The sequence below is a fragment of the Glandiceps talaboti genome, chromosome 22 (assembly GCF_964340395.1).
Source record: "Glandiceps talaboti chromosome 22, keGlaTala1.1, whole genome shotgun sequence".
Taxonomy (NCBI): domain Eukaryota; kingdom Metazoa; phylum Hemichordata; class Enteropneusta; family Spengelidae; genus Glandiceps; species Glandiceps talaboti.
Genome location: NC_135570.1, coordinates 11,315,322 through 11,335,321, shown reverse-complemented (window position 1 = coordinate 11,335,321; position 20,000 = coordinate 11,315,322). Strand labels below are relative to the sequence as shown.

Below are 20,000 nucleotides of genomic sequence, written 5' to 3'. Positions count from 1 at the left end.
GATATTATAGACCTGACCACATAAACATTGGTAACACCTTGATATTATAGACCTGACCACATAAACATTGGTAACACCTTGATATTATAGATGTGACCACATAAACATTGGTAACACCTTGATATTATAGACCTGACCACATAAACAGTGGTAACACCTTGATATTATAGATGTGACCACATAAACAGTGGTACTTGATATTATAGCCCTGACCACATAAACAGTGGTAACACCTTGATATTATCGACCTGACCACATACATTTGTAAACAGTGGTAATACCTTGATATTATCGACCTGACCACATAAACAGTGGTACTTGATATTATAGCCCTGACCACATAAACAGTGGTAACACCTTGATATTATCGACCTGACCACATAAACAGTGGTACTTGATATTATAGACCTGACCACATAAACAATGGTAACATCATAGATCTGTGTATGGTTGGTATTTTTCTATCAGATATAAAATAGCACTAGTGTATCTTCTTGTAACTTTAGTAGGTTTAATAGAATAAAGGTTTTTTTTTAAATAGTAGACAGAAAGAAACATCTTATTGAAAAGACAATTAGAAATTTACAGGAAGGAAGTAAGAGAAAAATGAGAGTAGTGCCTACAAGCCGTCCAAGGGTGTGGAAGCTGTCCTTAGTTAGCTAGCCTTCAGTATAGCATATCTGAGATATTAGTAGTAATGTACAAGTGGTTCTTGATTTAACAAGTGGTGTGCATCCAAGGATACAAGTAAATGCAGATTACTCAAGATGTCTGTTGAGATTCTTCACCCTTAAGGTTTTTAACCTCTGTGTGTCAGAGGCTTGTATTGAGAAGAATTGCATCACCCAGGCCAGGAGAGATAAACAGTTTTTTTCGTGACATCCCAGATTTCTAATATTCTTTTCTCGTCTTTTTCTACATTTCGAATAAAGTTTTGAATATTACCATACTATTCTTTCCTCTGACCGTCTTTTCCTATTTTCTATCGTTATCACTGTCTTAGCAGTACAGGGTATTCATGCCAATGCTTTGACATTAACAAATTATATTTCTCTTTTCTATTTATAGATGAATGAGCTGTTAGACTATTACAGACAGCTAGCTCAAAGGGAAAAACAAGAACGAGAAAGGAAGCGTATTTCTCGGAGACGCAGCTATTTCCATTTACAGGTACAGTCTTATAAAGACGTCGATTGTCAGTGACATTACTACCTGACTGTACTCAACACAAACTCACTATGTTCTCTCATTGCAACAGTCACATTACTACCTGACTATATTCAACACAAACTCACTGTGTCCTCTCCATGTGACAGTCACATTACTATGCATTACTACCTGACTGTGCTCAACACAAACTCACTGTGTCCTCTCAATGTGACAGTCACTTTACTACCAAGACTGTACTCGTCACAAACTCACTGTGTCCTCTCAATGCGACAGTCACATTACTACCAAGACTACTCATCACAAACTCACTATGTTCTCTTAATGTTACAGTCATATTACTACCATGACTGTTTTCATCACAAAGTCACCATGTCCTCTCCATGTGACAGTCACTTTACTACCATGACACTACTCCTCGCAAACTCACTACGTTCTCTCATTGCAACAGTCACATTACTACCATGTACTCATCACAAACTCACTATGTTCTCTCAATGTGACAGTCACTTTACTACCAAGACATTACATACAATGAGTAACATTCCCTTGTTCAAGTTGATAGACTTTTTCAAACCGTCTGTTTGCTAGCTTTACTGCTAGGTGGTATAGCAGAGATATTGGAATTGCTATGCCCCTCGGTAAAGCCAGCAAACTGACAGTTAGACAAAGCCTTTTGACCTGAAAAGACTAATCATTGTTTGTAAATAATTGTTCCCCTTGATCATGATACAAGAAGTAATTATTACTAGTGCCATAGGCCAGTGAAAAAAGGAAGTATTTTGTGTTTGAAAATATGCTGAGAGCTGATTCAATACATAAATAATCATCAACAACATGTTTCAATTGGACTGCTTGATTGCAGGAAAAATATTTGAGTCCTGTGGCAACGAGACGTCGAAGTGGTGCTCTGCTATCTGCCCTGTCTAATCTTGGGTGAGAGAAATTATTCAAACAACATTAATACTAAAAGGTTGATTATCCAATGGAGATCCACTCACATATTTTCAAATGAAATTGACAGCAGAGAGGAAATGTTCATGTTTACACTTTGTTTACATTTACACGTAAACATTGAATACAGGTTTGGTCAATGCACACAAAGTAAACAGACAATTTTATGTTACCATTTTTAAAATAAACAATTCTGTGATGTTCATGTCAACTACACTGCATCTAGTTCTGTATCTGATATTGCATTGTTTTGATGTGAATATGTTTCAGACATGGAACTTTATGCCACGCCTACAAAATCAACCAATTCAACTATTTGCCTATCTGAACTAAATCCAGATATTCAACATTTTAGTGTTACTTTTTCCATAACCTAATGTGTTAAATCACCCAATATCAAGAACGACATTCATGATATGGACATCTTGCAATTCTTTTTTCTGTAAACTATCATGCTAAATCCCCAAAGTTGGTGGTCATGTGACAGACGTCAAAGCAACATGTTGCACGTTCATATCGCTCTGCCAAAAAAAAATATTTGAAGTTCAAATCACCCAAAGTCAAGGCCAACTGTCATGATGTGCACATCTTACAAGTTCTTTTTTCTTCTTCTCTTCTGTAAAGTGTAAAAGAAAGTGAGCAGAATCAGAACATAAGTGTTAAAGGCAGTGAATCTGTAGAAGATGTTGAGAAACTGCCACCAGAAATCTATAGTGAACCTGTCAACTTGTCATCAGGTTGGTTAGCAAAATTTACTTCCTAAACACAAGCTTATTATATTCAAACCTTGTACAAAGTTGACATACACACCTATTTCATGAAAACCTTGCACAAAGTTGACATACATAAGTATGTTTCATTCCAACCTTGCACAAAGCCACAAGCGTATTTCATGAAACCTTGCACAAAGCTGACATACACAAGCCTATTTCATTCAGACCTTGTACAAAGCTGATTTACACAAGTATATTTCATTCAAACCTAGCACAAAGCTGATGTAAATACATCAAGTTGTTATTTCATTCCAACCTTACACAAAAGTGATATCGGGAGGCCTAATTTATCAGCCTTCATTGGGCAGAGCCCGAACGGGACTATGAATAAGCGATGTCCATGCAACTAACTGTCCATCTCTCCCATGTCCATAACTGTCCATCTCTCCATGGCCACCCCTATCTCTAGAACTCAATTTCAACCAAACTTGTCAGACGCTATGTTCACATACATCAATTAGGCACGTGTTTCTACTGTGATCATACCATGAGAACATAATGTTGAGGACATGATGTTTGTCATTGGGGATGTCATACGCTCACTTTGCCATTTTCCACAAACTAAAGTGTGCTTTTAGCCCTCTTACACTCAGTTTCTCAATTGTGGGACCTTTACATGTACATCCCTGCCTTATTTCACTAATCTGTCACGTTGACATTCATATTCAAGATCAAATTAGCAATCGTAGTCTGTAGCATTGAAGTTTTGTGCATCTAACACCATTCAAGCGTCTACACCCAAAGTTTTAAGGTAATCGTGTTGTGTAGAAACTAGTAGAAACCTGTGATCCATACCATTACTCTTTCAGATCAACTCTTAATGTACAACATAAATATGGATTTGTAGCCCTTGATGTGTCAGTTCTAACACTTGTTGTCTTGTTTTCTTTTGGTTCGTAGTTTGCACCATCACACAGAGATTGTCACAACCAGAGTATCAGCCTCACTACATTAAACAACTATACCCAAAACATAAACATCTCTTGATTAAACGTTCCCAGAGATGTCGGGTAAGTAACTTTATCCTCACATTCAATCATGACCTTTGACCTAGCAACAAGATATCAAATAATTTGTCATAACGTTATGCCCAAGAACACATTTTATGTGTGTAGGACAAGTTAGCTAACTGTTTGTATCATGAACACACTTTATATGTGTATGTGTAGGATAAGTTAGCGAACTGTTTGTATCATGAACACACTTTATATGTGTATGTGTAGGATAAGTTAGCTAACTGTTTGTATCATGAACACACTTTATATGTGTATGTGTAGGATAAGTTAGCGAACTTTTTGTATCAGGAACACACTTTATATGTGTATGTGTAGGATAAGTTAGCGAACTGTTTATTTCATGAACACACTTTATATGTGTATGTGTAGGATAAGTTAGCTAACTGTTTGTATCATGAACACACTTTATATGTGTATGTGTAGGATAAGTTAGCTAACTGTTTCTATCTTGAACAAACTTTTCACATTTGTTGAAGGTGTCATGTTTATTAAATCATGATTCAAGTCACCCAATTACATCAAGGTAAAATGAACAAATATATCTCCTATGCAAATTTTTACAAATTTCATCCTGTTGTATTTTTTATTTATTTATTTTTTCAGGAATGTGAACATAATCTTAGCAAACCTGAGTTTAACCCGTCTTCAATCAGATTCAAGATTCAATTGGTTGCACTGTAAGTTGTATAAAAATTATTTGTCTTAACAATTCAATTTTTAAAATTCAATTTTTTTTTCTCCAAAGTGAGCTCAAAGTGAATCTAACTGATACCTTGGTAATTATACCGTAAGGAATATTTTGTTTCAAAATCAAGTCAAATCATTACAAATATGCTCGCATCGCCGTGTATGTACGTAGCAAAAATTTGATACCATAGCGACATTTGAAATGAGTTTTCCTGTTCATCATCAGACATCACGTACCAGAGATGAGGATATTCTCCATCCCCAACCTATACTTCCAGAAAGAAAGTCAAGTGACTCTTATGTTGATTAATCCTGTTGAGAACACTACGGATGTAACTCTACAGCCGATATCGCCCAGTGATCACGACATGGCATCTGCCACGGTAATGAACTATTGTTAATATATGTTTTCTGCTAGTGATCACCCCATAGCAACAATCGCATTAATGAGCTATTGTTATGTAAATGAAGCATAATGGCCCACCCTGTTTGATGAAGTGGCTGTTTCCTGTCAACATGTACCAGACTTCATGTTGTTTTCTTCAAACAAATATTTTGTCCTTACCTTTGACATGAGTGCATGCGTACACATACACAGACTAATTTTGAAGTGAAGAATGACTTGTGGTCAAAAACAGTGTGTGTATGTTGGGGGGGGGGGGGGGGGGGGGTTAGATGTGTGGGTGGGTATGTGGGTATGTGCATGTATGCATGTGTGTTTGTATGTATGTATGTATGTATGTATGTGTGTGTGTGTATGTATGTATGTATGTATGTATGTATGTATGTATGTATGTATGTATGTATGTATATGTGTATATGTATGTGTGTGTATGCATGAGTGTGTATGTATGTATGTATGGTATGTATGTATGTATGTATATAAAATTATGTATGTATGTATATGTATGTATCACCATGTATGTATGTATGTATGTATGTATGTATGTATGTATGTGTATGTATATAAAATTATGTATGTATGTATATGTATGTATCACCATGTATGTATGTATGTATGTATGTATGTATGTATGTATGTATGTATGTATGTATGTATGTATGTATGTATGCATTTATGTACAATGTGTGTGTGTGTGTGTGTGTATGGATAGATGGATGTGTGTGGCACAGTGTAAAAGTGACTCAGAGTTTGCTAGATTAGAGGAGATACTCATTTATAATAAAAATTTGAATTTGACATTACCAGTACTAGGGATCTGTTTGTGTGGAGATATTACAGTTCTTATAATTATGTAATCTGTGACTATCTATAGGTGACACTACCAGGAAGTGAGTTAGTTCTGGCTGCTAAAGATGATACAGCTGAATACGATGATATGAATACAGATATTCCAGAGTTTAAAGATGATGCAAGGTGAGATACAGCAGTCAATCCTGTTTCTATTATGCCAAATCTCTAGAGCTGATCTCTGTTCATTAGTGCTGAATGACAAACAAATACGTCTTCAAGTTTGTTTTGAAACAGTCCAGACTGGAGACTTGACAAATGTCCAGTCCAACCTTACATCATACTATGATTGTTGGTAGTAATTTGACTTTATTTTGTGCATATCTCTATTTGTATTGTGATGAGGTATTCCCGGTGCGTGGGCGGTTTTCTATCGATTTGTTGTGCCACGTCATGCTCGATGGTCGACGGGATATTAACGAAGACGTTGTCCGGTTCGCTTCCCTGTGATGTCTCTTTGATTCGAGCCTAGTGGCACAATGTTGTGATAATAATGTAGCGATAAAAAGTGCCCCCTAAACAGCTGAAGAAAGTGAAACATTGTTCGTGTTTTGATTTTCGATGAGTTTCAACAAACCAATGTTCAAAAATCGATTACAACATCGAAAAACCAACTTCGAAATTACATGTATTTCTAAATGTCGATTGCTTCAAAACGTACTCATGGTTTGAAATTGCGTCAAAAAAAAAATCATATCATCTCAGGATAGATAAGGATTTCACTTGGACGTTGTTAGTCACGCACCATTCCCCTTATCATCCGTTACCTGGGCACTTTTCCTGACAGCAAGTTCATCTTTGGAACTGGTCCTCAGGGGTCCAGGTCTGGAAAGTTTAAGAGTTGAAAATGAAATACCAAATGAGATCAGAACGAAATATAAGCTTAATACTTCAAAAGAGCACTACTTGAAGAAAATACTGAAATGTAAAGATATAATTTAAATTAAACTTGCAAGTATATTAAAATGTAAAGATACAATTTAAATTAAACTTGCAAGTATATTGAAATCTAAAGATACAATTTAAATTAAACTTGCAAGTATATTAAAATGTAAAAATACAATTTAAATTAAACTTGCAAGTATATTGAAATGTAAAGATACAATTTAAATTAAACTTGCAAGTATATTGAAATGTAAAGATATAATTTAAATTTTTTAAAAATTGAATGTAGTCAATATATTACTCAACGTTTCAATTTGTTTCCATCTGCCTGTTTTACTCCTCTCAGATCTTGCTCTACTAATTACAGGAACAGAAATATGTCATGTTGTTTGAACAGAAATTTAGCCATATTGCGAGTCAAATTAACACCGCATTGTATGTTCTTCTTTACAAATTACATTCTTTAAAAAATAAACCTCAAATCACAAAACTCAACTCTCGCAATCTAAAATACTAAATTTGATTGGATCAGATCATGCCACTTAAAAAGAACTGTGAAGAGCTGGTTACATAATGTCTGGTCTCACTACAGATTTTGCTCTTCCTAATCAGAAACCGTACTTAACTCGATTGCATGTTACTGAATCAGTACTTTGTTGTTGGTAAAATGGCCTCCACATAGTTAGTTCTATAAAAAAGTGAAACACTCAATTTACTGGTTCCAATTAAGGTGCATTACACAAGAGTCATCATATATATGTTGGTACATTTAGACTTGTTTTTATCTTGATTACATTTGAACTAACATTGTCATTGTGAAATGATGGAAAGACGTGTTCACCTTTTTAATTGTGAGTGATTTTTATAAAACTAAAACTAAATGCCATCAATGACCAGGAAGGGTTTTACTGGTAAACACAGGGTATGGCCAAGTGACAATCATCTCCCTGAGTAGTGCATGTAAACGTCCGTGTGCATACAGAATTCATGGCCTTGTGTGGGTAGAGGAATGATATATCGTGCAAATAGTAACAGGTCTATTGTATTGTATAGTAATTGGCCATTCCAGACGGCAAACAGGAAATTTAGAATACAGCACCGCCGCGTCCTTCAAAGTATCATCACCTCAAAGTCATAGTACTGTTTCTTACGAGCTTTGTCCCTTTACTGTAGAAGTGTAAATCAAGGATGTTTTTCATATTGTTCAGACCTTGAGGAAAGCAGCAGTGCTCTATGATTAACCAAGTAACCTTTACCATGGTTACCCCCAAGGTACACACAGACAGGAAGTAGAGCGCCACCATGGCAAATTTTGTAAAGGCCTATCTCTAAGCCGTTCACTGTCTTCTCAGGTATATTATCATACATTCACCACAGACATTTTTTATGTATCTTTCTCTTTATGTTGAACAATGCCACATTCCTTTAAGTGCAAGAACAGACAAGGATTTTGCACAAAAAGTGTGCAAATAATCCTGAGCGTGAACACCACTGCCTGTGAAAGGCGTCCAAAAACATCCAATCACAACATTAGTCTTATTTGTTTTGTTCTGTTCATAGCGTTGTCCACTTTCGCAAGGCTAACCGACTTGCCTTTTTCGTGAAAGTAACACCTGAAAAGGCTGTAGGTGATGTAATTGTAAGTAGCCTCACTCTTATCTTTACTACTTTATACTTCAGTGCGTTAGGTAGATTGTACCATACACTAGCCAAGTTATTGTCTTTGAACAGAAAATATGGATTATATACCCTGATTGTTCTACATCATGACAACCGGTGTCTATGTCGCTGATTCTGCGGTGATCGAACTGTGAATCAAAACATTCCAAATTGCCATTATTTTTCCTGATATTTTCATAAATTATGCTTGAGGGGTATAACTTTTTTTTGTTCCCAATATTTTTCTTCATTTAGCTATTTGAGGGAGACGGCACTTTGAATAACATCTTTGACATTGTGTTTGTTGTTGGGGATAACACCAAATGTTTCTGGTATGGAAAGTGTCGTGTCTGGTACTGTTGTAGTTACACAGATGCAATTACTACAGTACAGACTCATGAATAGACAGACTCTCATTGAGTGACGTTTTCAAATGGAAAAAAAATAGAGTGTTGGTTCAATTCTAGTGATGTTGCATAGACTGTACTTTCCACACAACTTTGATCTTGGTTGTAGTACAATTGCAGTCATCAGACTGTGGACAAATGGAACCTATTTACTTTCCCTGTTTGTAATAGTATTACAAACAGGGAAAGTAAACAAATGAATTGGATTAATAACACTTGGCTCAGCATGTAGGAACAGCAGAGACTTGTAGTACATTTCATGGTTTGATAAGAACAGTTTTAATGGCCTCTTTATGTGTGCACAAATTGCCAAGGTAACTTCTCATTTGTTTGTGGCCATCATTATGTAAGGAGGCCATACAACTGTTCTTATCAAATGATGGAAGGTAATTGTCTCTCTGTATCTCCAACATACTGAGCAAAGTGTTAGTAATCCAGCTCAGTTGTTTACTTTCCCTGTTTGTAACAGGTTCCTTTCATCCATGGTCTGATGTCAGTGATTGTACTAAGAGTCATCATCATTTTGTCCCTTATCATTTTTTTAAACTCCTACAACTACTTTTTTCTCATCTTTTTATTTGCTTGGCATCATTATATCCATGGTAATAATTAAATAGTCTTCTCCATTTTCTTACCAGATTGCGTTAAGATTGAAATACAATTACCGAGACATGGCTGCTCAGTTCAGAAGATCAGATGATGATAAAGATCAAGAGAAGGAACCTCCTATCGTATGGCTTGAATATGAATGTACAATTAACTTAGGTAAATTAGTGTAAAAACAGAAAACTGTCAAGGCAAAGTACACTAAAAATAGAAAACTGTCTTGGCAAAGTAGTGTAAAAATAGAAAACTCAAGGCAAAGTAGTGTAAAAATAGAAAACTGTCAAGGCAAAGTACACTAAAAATAGAAAACTGTCTTGGCAAAGTAGTGTAAAAATAGAAAACTCAAGGCAAAGTAATGTAAAAATAGAAAACTGTCAAGGCAAAGTAATGTAAAAATAGAAAACTGTCAAGGCAAAGTAATGTAAAAATAGAAAACTCTCTTGGCAAAGTACACTACATATAGAAAACTGTGTAGTAAGTGTAGATTTGAAGAATTTAGGTTTAAGTTATTGAACAGTATATAAATTATCATGAACACCACTCCAGGATATAAAGACATTTTCACAAAGTGTGGATGCTAAGAGAGTCATGTCATGGTTTTACATCACCTACATTACATGCAATTTCAGAGAAACAACAAGCTGAAGTTGTCCGTCATTTGATGATCTTTGCTGTGGGTCATATTGCATCATGGGAGTGAGCAGAAATGTTTATGCAATGGTTGAACAATGAATATTCATGACTGTGGTCACATTGCATCATGGGGGTCAGCAGAAATGTTAATGCAGTGGTTGAACAATGAATATTCATGACAAAGAAACATAAAATTGAAACTTCACCTCTAACATTGTATCAACGGTTCATGTGTATATGCATTAGATGAACAATGAATATTCATGACCTATCTGAAAGTAATAAGCACTTAGGAGTCATGAATATTCATTCTTCATCTAAGACATGTGTATGTCTGTGAAGTCCCCTGAGGCGACAGTGGACCGCTGCTCGAACAATGAAGGTGAAAAAAGAGTTTCATTTTGGTGGTTCTTGGCAATCGTGTGAAATTTATATAATGTGAAATTATGAAATAACTCTCCAGAACCAAAAGTTTATGAAAATACCACTATTTCCTGGAGTAGTGCTCCCTTTTTATTTATTTATGTTGTTGTCCTTACAGTAGTATGTTTAATTACCCCGGGATCAATCCTAACGCCCACAAAGTTTTCATTTGATTTAAAATATTAAATATAGTGACTGGTTACTTCATAGATGTCATGTCTGTGTACATAATACAATCTATGACTATAGGTATAGTTAAGTGTACATAATGGGTCATGTATTTTGTAAGCATGTCAAAATGTTTTAACTTCATGTCTAATAAATGAATTTGAATTCTGATTTTTGACGCTATTTGACTCTCAAGTAGTAGTAGTAGCAGTAGTAGTAGTTGTAGTAGTAGTAGTAGTAGTAGTAGTAGTATCATCACTCTCATTTATAGTGTTACAATGTATTAGAAAGGTTATGTTCGAGAAATATTAATGTTCTCACGTGATGCACTTGTTGGCAGTGTACACTGAACTGTCTAATTGTGAAAACCAACAATTTTTGAGAATAAAGAACTTGGTATTAATCAGCTGGTCAGCTAGTGTGTAAAGTATGTTGCAACAAATCATACCAAAGATGGCGGACCTATCGTCATGACTACGCATTGATAAAGTTGTCATGTGACACAACCCCGTGATGGGTACCTATCCATATGGTGTACTCGGAGTATTTGCATGAGTGCCTGTTTTTCTTTCTGTGGCAAAAAACACTCGCATGTATATCTACACTAACACACATGATTCATGGTGTTCCGTTGGTATTACATAAGTATGTTTATCCCAAATAAAAATTCAGTAAACCTTACAACTGTACATGCATTCATTCATTCATGTGTTTATGTGGACATGGAATGATCAGTTGTACAGGTCATGCTGGTATATTTATGTGATAACACTACTAGTGTGTGATGTTTTTTGTGTAACTAAATTGAGGTTCAGTAGCTAGTACTATAGGCATGGTGAAGTGTGTATGTGTGTGTGTGTGTATTTATGTATGTGTGTGTATGTATGTATGTATTTATGTATGTGCGTGTGTGTATGTATTTATGTATGTGTGTGTATGTATGTATGTATGTACGTATGTATGTCCATTTGTGTGTGTGTGTGTATGCATGTATGTATGTATGTATTCAACTTCATAGCATAGCAAAAGTCAAATTCAGTTCGACGTCGCCTGATAATAACAGAAGTTTTGTCATAAATGGCCGGCCTGGGAATTGATGACATGACACCTGCGTATACATGCCATTGGTGCTTCGTACACACGAATCTGCAAAACTATCACATTTCATACTCGAAACCATATCCTTCTCGTCTAGTAATAGCATTCCGTTACTTTGCAACCATATTTCCAATGATTCTAGTCCTACCAGTAATGAATACGTGGCAGTCACAGTATAAAGAGATACCAAAATGCATGCTGTCAGCCGGTAACCAAGCTCATTTGCATGAGACCATTTTGAGTATGGGCTGTAGAAATGAACTTGAATATCTCTCCAGTTTTTTGGTGGAATGAAAGTTCCAATCCTAGTTCTCCAGGCTTGGACGCTGACTCCCATGGTTTATAAAAGTAACTGACGTACTTACAGTTGCTAACTTGACAGATTTGTCGAGAAATTACTGGAAAGTTGGAGAGCAGTATGAACTTGTATGTGAGCGAGCTGTGACCCATAAAAGTCAAATAAGGGTGTATATTGCAAAGATAATAGTGGGTTGGGTAGACATCATGTGGATGAACATTCAAAACACAAACTCATGTATGCCTAGAATCACCAAGTGATGGTGTACATTTATATTGCAAAGATGAAAGCAGGAATGGAAAGGCAAGTAGATAAACATTCATAAATCAAAGACGTATGTGCCTAGCAACAGTGAAATGATGTAGATTGCATGTTTAGCTAACCACAGGAATGGCATAGCGTGGCATGTTGACAAATATAAAAAAGATTGACATGTAAGCTTTAAACCTTACAGTTGTGCTACAACGCCATTGGCAGCAAATTACAGTTCTTTGATTTTCTCTAAATAATATCCCTGATTGATATTACATAGATTTCTTTGTTGTATAACATCATGGCAGATCAGGAATTCCTTGAAGTATGAAAAATAGCACCAGTGGTGTTGAAGCAAACTGCATACCACACTACATGTATATCTTCCTGTCATATCACCAACAATCATTCTGGTATGACTGTCAGTGAGAATGGTATGGTGTTAAAATGTCTGGAGACGGAATATTAGATCATGAAAGGTTATACCTCCATGATTAGATGTGACAAAACGGTGTATAAAAAATATGTATTTATTTGACTATTCATAGATTCATGGTTGAAAAGCCGTTTATGTCATAGTCTTGGGACGACACGTGGCAATAAACTTGTTGGTAACCATGGTAACTTGCTCATTCCGGCTCCTTATGATAATGTCATACATGATGTGATAATTAATATTTTTCAGCCCACACATTTCTCAGATGAATGATTAGACTACTAGTACTTCTCGTCTGATTTTTCACCACTTGATAGTTTACATCTGTTTGAGGTGTACATGTCTGAGAACCGTCCTCTCAAGGACTTCCTGTTATTTTGTTAAGACATGGCTTATCCAATTTTCGCTGTTACTTGGTCTCCGGACCAATTCAACACCGAAACTGTTACAACGTTGCCGACGCCGCACACACCAAATTTGACGATAAGTGCTGAAAGACATTTGGGTATGGCGTACTACACTGCAATGGGGATATTTCTCACCGTTACAAGTAAGTGTAATAATAGTTACTTTTTTAAGTTTAAAATTAATGATCAGCCAGCTGTAATACATTTTAAACAAAAAGTATACATGTTTCCGTTCTATCACAGAAAAAAAGACCATGTCTGTTCTGAACATAAATGTTTTCATTTTATACATACATATATTTGATATATTCCTCCAGATAATAATAATAATAATAATTAATAATTAATAATAATTTATTGTTTAAAGACCATAACATGATACAAATTGCAAGATTTAAAATATGATTTTAGAGAATTGAATTTGAATTTGAATTAATGGGTAAGAACAAGCTCTGCTTGATAAACCCCATGTCTATTACTCAGGTAACTGTCCAAGTTCGATTTAAATAAGTTGGTGGTTGAGGATGTCACAACGTAGTCCGGTAAATGGTTCCATTGAGTGACAACGCGTTGACTGAAGAAGTTCTGTCTCCCTTGTAATCTGTTCTTTGCTTTATACAGTTTAAGTGAATGTCCTCTGAGATGTGTAGTAGTAGATAACATATATATACAAACACATATACTGTACTCGTCCACGTTAGCGCCAGGTAATCCTACTATATATATATATTTTTCAAAAATCATAATTCTACATTTGTGTGCATGCTATCAGTGCCTATAATTTTGTTTGTGTAATATGTAACAAAAAAGCTCTGTGAGATGTTAAAAAGACATTGTGCTGCCTAATTGAAACTATATAGTCATTATGGTTTGGGGGTTTTTCCTACTCGAACTAGGTGCATGTTCACACACTTTACTGAATGTATCTTACCTACAGCACCACCCCCCCCTCTCTCTCTCTCTCTCTCTCTCTCTCTCTCTCTCTCTCTCTTCTCTCTCTCTCTCTCTCTCTCTCTCTCTCTCTCTCTCTCTCTCTCTCTCTCTCCTCTCTCTCTCTCTCTCTCTCTCTCTCTCTCTCTCTCTCTCTCTCTCTCTCTCTCTCTCTCTCTCTCTCTCTCTCTCTCTCTCTCTCTCTCTCTCTCTCACTCTCTCCCTCTCTCCCTCCCTCCCTCCCTCCCTCTCTCCCTCTCTCTCTCTCTCTGTCTCTCTCTCTCTCTCCCTCTCTCCCTCTCTCCCTCCCTCCCTCCCTCCCTCTCTCTCTCTCTCTCTCTCTCTCTCTCTCTCTCTCTCTCTGTCTCTCTCTGTCTCTCTCTCTCCCTCCCCCCCCCCCTCTCTCTCTCTCTCTCTCTCTCTCTCTCTCTCTCTCTCTCTCTCTCTCTCTCTCTCTCTCTCTCTCTCTCTCTCTCTCTCTCTCTCTCTCTCTCTCTCTCTCTCTCTCTCTCTCTCTCTCTCTCTCTCTCTCTCTCTCTCTCTCTCTCTCTCTCTCTCTCTCTCTCTCTCTCTCTCTCATTTGCACTCTAGCTCACACATTATCTCCTTGAAGTCAGACAAATTCTACAATTATACAAGGTTTTGTGAACATTTTTGTCACTTTTGAATTGTGCTTTTGTTGCTCCTGAATTGCTGAATGTCCATTCTCATCGATTCAGATCTTTGGTAGAAAGAGTTTATAGGGTTTTTTCAAAACACTTTCTTGAAATACATGCAGTATATTTGCAATGAAACTAAGGAGATATTTGTTCCTGTTAATTGACTCAACCAAGGATACTAATTTCTCTATTGGTATAACAGGAAAACAAATTTACATGTTAAGAATCTTTATACGGACTACCCAAGTTAGTGATAACTGGACGATGGTATTTTATTCAAAGCAAGCGTATTAACTTTTTAGTTGTTGGCACTGCAGTGCCAATCATCATGTAAAATGACATCTGCCCCAACATACACACTTGTTCCAAAGTAACTGCCATAAATAGTAGATTTAGTGACAGGTTTGTGGAGAATTAAAAATAAATATGTCATCACACCACTGTAGACAAAACGTCCTGACCAGAAACAATTCTTTTTTTTTTTTTGGCCATATTGAAGTATTGCAATAAACTGGCAGTAGTGTACCCAGGTATATCTGTCAGCTTGGGAGGGGTAGCATAATTGTTAGTTTGGGAGGGGGAGCATGTCTGTCAGCGGGAGGGAGAAACTATATTAAAACTCGCCACCTTTAATAATAATTTTTGTTCTTGTTTGCAGGTGTTGTAGGGCTTACTGGAAATGTTGCTGTTATGACTATGTTAATATCTCGCCAGCAATTGAAAAAACCATTCAACATTTTACTATTCAATCTTGCTGTAAGCGATCTGGGTATTTTATGCATTAGTAGTCCGATGGTTATTTCCTCCACATTCACAGGAGTCTGGCTCTTCGGTACCCTCGGATGTCGTATATATGCAGCTTCTATGTTCTTCTTCTCTATAAGTAGTATCAACACATTAGCAATCGTGTCGTACTATCGTCTACTTCGTATATGTTACCCATTGAAAGGTTAGTTATAGTCAATAACATATTAGTATATATTATCAAAAAATTGTCTGATGATGATACTGGTGATGATGATGATGATGATGATGATGATGATGATGATCTAGTTTCCGATGGTAACATTGGACTTCATACTTTCACTGTCTAGTCAAGCCTGTGACTCAAGGCGTTAATTGTGGTTCGACCCCATAGTGAGCGAAGCACAAATGGCACGTGTATGTAGTAAATTGACAGGCTATCATACGTTTTTAACCCTTCTCATGTTTCTAGGACTGATATGATATGTAAATGTCCAACCAGGACTCCACCTCCTGTCTGTTTAAACTAAAATCATCTGGGGACGTGACGACATAATCATGTTAATATGAACACTGTGGGGGGGGGGAGCACATAATTGTGTGCAAGAGTCACAGGCTTGACTAGACGGTGAAAGTATGAAATCAAAGATTGAATTAAGATTAGATTAAAATAAAAGTTGTGTGAGATGTAAAAAAAACCCACGATATCGCCTTATGGAAGGTATATAATTTATCTAGTGTCTTAGTATTGGAATCACTGTAAACACAGCATATATCAACTCTGACCCAATGCCTGTAGACTGTTAGTGGCTACTGTAATCTGACACTACATTCTTTCTATTATCAGATTTGATGTTCACACGTAAAAACCCAATCACCTTCGCCTTATTGTGCTCCTGGATGTATTCACTGTTCTGGTGTACAGCGCCATTGCTTGGTTGGAGTAAATACGCCCTTGATCCATACGAGACGGCATGTTCTATCGATTGGTTCAGTAGGAACACATCTGCCATTTCATTCAACTGTACTATTTTCATCAGTTGCTATGGCGCCCAAATAATCCTCATAACTTATTCTTACATAAGAATATGGAAGAATGGATTTAAAGCTTTAGAAAGAAGACGTGGTCGCTGGAAATGCAAAAGGAGTGAAAAAAAAGTAATAAAAACACAGAGAAATTTAACAAAGGTAATCTACAAACAAGTATATAAATTCCTGACAGGGACTGTTTTACGTACTACAATATACTTCAGCCCTGGGATAGTGATGAAGTACATTGTAGTACATAATACAGTCCCTGTCAGAAACTAGACTAGTATGTATGTAAAAGAATTTCAAAGTCTCTATCTATTTTGACATCCATAAATGTGAACGTAATATTAGACAAGTTTTGCATGTGACCAAAAAATATAGCTATATGTACAAACAGTACATGGAATATTAGTAGGTCCACTAACTACTAAAGAAGGCAGGTTCATGTCTGATATTGGTTCATTTGACCACTCTTTTATTTGAGACGGTCAAAAAAAGTTGTAACAGTCCCTTTTTTTCTTTTTCTGTATATTTTACAGATGTGTCTTTGGATGGTTATTTCTTTCACCGTTGCCTGGACACCGTACAGCTTGTTCTCCATTTTGTTGATGTGTATTGGACACAACAGTTCTTACCTTGTCGCCATTTCAATAATTCCTTCACTTTTTGCCAAGTCGGCTTGTGCTGTTAATCCGCTGATATACGCCATTATGCACCGACAATCGAAATTGTGCAGACCATGGTGCCGCTGGCGAAATGTGAAACATTGCATTCCTTTTCGTAAAACTAGTAGTTGTCATAGAAATGTAACACAGGGTTCACAGACCACAGTAACGATGCTTTAAAATCGTCATTTATTACCCAGCATGCAACACGCCAATTCTTCAAAATGCAAATGCCAAATTAATGCATTTTAACCGATTTTCTCATGCTCTCTTTCTCTCAAAAAGTATTTTGACAATGTCCACACATTTTTCAGTCAACGCCTTACTTTCAGGGAACATACAACCCATTACAGCCTCTGGAAAAGCATAAGTGTATATTAAATTGCAATATTCACCTAATGGTTCTGACTTCTTTGATGGCACTACCTCAAGATGGCCGTTGGCGCCGGTGAATCTGATGGTGATTCCCGGGAATGATCAGATGACCTTATTGCCCGAATTATTGCCATATTTAGCTTAGAAAGCACAAAGTTAATGTCCATGTTGGTACTGTATTATTTGAGTGGATGATACACGGAACTCACAAACTCAGTGAACAGAACTCACAAACTCAATGAATGGAACTCTCAAACTCATTGAACAGAACTCTCAAACTCAATGAACAGAACTCTCAAACTCATTGAACAGAACTCTCAAGGTCAATGAACTAAAGTCTCAAACGCAAATCATTAATGAAGCCATTCAAAGGCTCATAGCCAAAATGTGTGTCATTTTGAGTTCTAAATCCATTGACAGCCTCTCACACTCAAAAAGTGAACAAATGTATGTTTAGTCGCTGTTTCCCCTTCCATACCTTGTTTACACATAACATGTACACACGTCCTTTTGTGCGGTATTAGCTGGCGTACTGCCGTGTCTAGTGATTTAATTGTATTTTCAGTCAATGTCAACCTAGTCTAGTTCCTATACAGTATAGATACAATTTACACCTACACTCACAGTCTAGTTCCTATACAGTATCTTTATCATTTACACCTCCACTCACAGTCTAGTTCCTATACAGTATCTTTATCATTTACACCTCCACTCACAGTATAGTTCCTATACAGTATCTTTATCATTTACACCTACACTCACAGTATAGTCAAAGTCTTTACTCTAGAAGTCCTGAGATGCATGACATACAATTTAGTCTTTGTTAATCAATCACAAAATTCTAACCAATAAGGCAGTCCCTCATAAAGTTTATTGGGGAAGTTATGTAATGTCCAAATATGGTATATTTGTCAGCTCAGTGTGCTACTTATGCATTATTTACATCACTATAGCAGTTGGGGTTCACTGATTGGATGAACAATTTTCTGTGCTAATTGAGGGACTTTGACTAGACGTGGTTTAGTTAGAAACCATGTTAGCATCCAGACTAGTGAAAACCTGCTATAGTCTGTGACATCGCCGCGTCCCCACACGATTTTAGTTTGAACAGACTAGGGGTGGAGTCCTGGTTGGACATTTGCATATCAGTGCAGTCCGATGACAACAGCCTGTCAGTTTGTGATGGATTACTACATGCACCTTCACACTTCGCTCACTATAGAGGAGCACCACGATTTAACACCTTTCGTAACTGCCTTGACTAGACTGGTAAAGTAATCAAGTATACCAGACCTTTCCACTAAGAATATTTTTAATGTTTTGCTTTTGAAGATGTGTCAAAATACCTTTCAACAACTTCAAAGTTAAATTCAGTGACGTGGAAAAGTAGTTGACATGTAAAAAGGAAGTCTGTGACTGGTCAATTTGTTGCTGGATAATGACAGGTGTGACAGTTTGAGGGCGATCTAACATCCATGAATTTCAACGAGTTTCCCTCAAGATGGGGAGATAGATATTGTAGTCATAATGCGACAGGGAATAATACAATGGCAGAATGAAATATTTCACTATCAGGTAAAACTAATTTATAGGGTGTAAAACTCAGTTTGGTTTAGTTCAGCATTCTGTCAAGAAGTTTTTAATGGAATTATTGACAGCGCCTTCCCCTGTTGGATCAACAAGCTTCCTGCTAATCATGACACGGATAGCTTCTGAAGCCTGGTAACGGAACTTTGGTTGTTGTTCTTCGATGATGTTGATCACAACCTGTGCCGCCTCGTCTGCAGTCTGTAAAGATTCCCCTTTGATCATTTGTTGTCGATTACTTTCGTTTAGTCTCATCAGTTCGATGGAAGCTTCATCTGCTGTGCTAAGATCAACATCTTTCAGTAAAGTTTGCATGTTTTCTCTCACGGCGGTGATGACAGGTCCCATCTGAACCGTTGAGAGACTGCATAAATACAAACATACAGTCGTTTTACTGGTCAGTCATAGGAGATGTGAATTTAAACAAGAATACAAGTAATACTTACAGTCTACAAGTTAAAAATAATTTGATGGCAATATGATTTATGTATTTGTGTATATGTATGTGTGTTTGTGTTTTTGGGGTGTTAGAGTTTGTTTGTTTTGTTGTTGTTGTTGTTGTTGTTGTTGTTGTTTGTTTGTTTGTTTGTTTTTTGGGGGGTGGGGTTATTTGTTTTTTTCTTCCTTTTCTTTATTTGTAGAAGTTCTGAAAATGTAAAATGTAAGAATGGAACAGTGAAAATGCCCAAATAATATTTGTATTCTGATTATTAATATTACATGTTTTGGTGGGGTTGGACTTGATTAGTTGGCAGACAACTATTTTGTGATCCCTTTCCCATTTATTTATGTAATCATACTTTCTTTACTAACTTGTGTTATTTTGTATCTGGCAATAAAGTTATATATACATATATATTTAAAGTGTGAATGTGAAACTGTGTGTA

The 20,000-nt window shown here is 36.5% G+C and overlaps 3 protein-coding genes across 3 annotated transcripts in view; 2 read left to right on the top strand and 1 right to left on the bottom strand.

Moving 5' to 3' along the window:
• Positions 1-10,835, top strand: part of LOC144451986 (dynactin subunit 4-like) — a 19,543-nt gene extending 8,708 nt beyond the window's left edge. The window contains exons 5-13 of the mRNA XM_078142932.1: positions 1,069-1,170; positions 2,033-2,103; positions 2,746-2,858; positions 3,795-3,904; positions 4,514-4,587; positions 4,824-4,980; positions 5,875-5,975; positions 8,295-8,373; positions 9,439-10,835. Coding sequence (XP_077999058.1) covers positions 1,069-1,170; positions 2,033-2,103; positions 2,746-2,858; positions 3,795-3,904; positions 4,514-4,587; positions 4,824-4,980; positions 5,875-5,975; positions 8,295-8,373; positions 9,439-9,579 — 948 coding nt within the window. The 3' untranslated portion in view covers positions 9,580-10,835. The remainder of the gene's footprint in view (positions 1-1,068; positions 1,171-2,032; positions 2,104-2,745; positions 2,859-3,794; positions 3,905-4,513; positions 4,588-4,823; positions 4,981-5,874; positions 5,976-8,294; positions 8,374-9,438) is intronic.
• A 2,266-nt stretch (positions 10,836-13,101) lies between these two features.
• Positions 13,102-17,331, top strand: LOC144452536 (visual pigment-like receptor peropsin). The gene is made up of 4 exons (XM_078143637.1): positions 13,102-13,264; positions 15,369-15,659; positions 16,302-16,642; positions 17,026-17,331. Exons 1-4 carry the CDS (start codon positions 13,102-13,104, stop codon positions 17,329-17,331), a joined length of 1,101 nt encoding a protein of 366 aa, XP_077999763.1.
• Positions 17,332-18,907: 1,576 nt separating this feature from the next.
• LOC144452329 (retinol dehydrogenase 8-like) overlaps positions 18,908-20,000 on the bottom strand; it is a 2,932-nt gene continuing 1,839 nt past the window's right edge. The window contains exon 4 of the mRNA XM_078143404.1: positions 18,908-19,477. Within this exon, the coding sequence (XP_077999530.1) occupies positions 19,144-19,477 (334 nt within the window). The 3' untranslated portion in view covers positions 18,908-19,143. The remainder of the gene's footprint in view (positions 19,478-20,000) is intronic.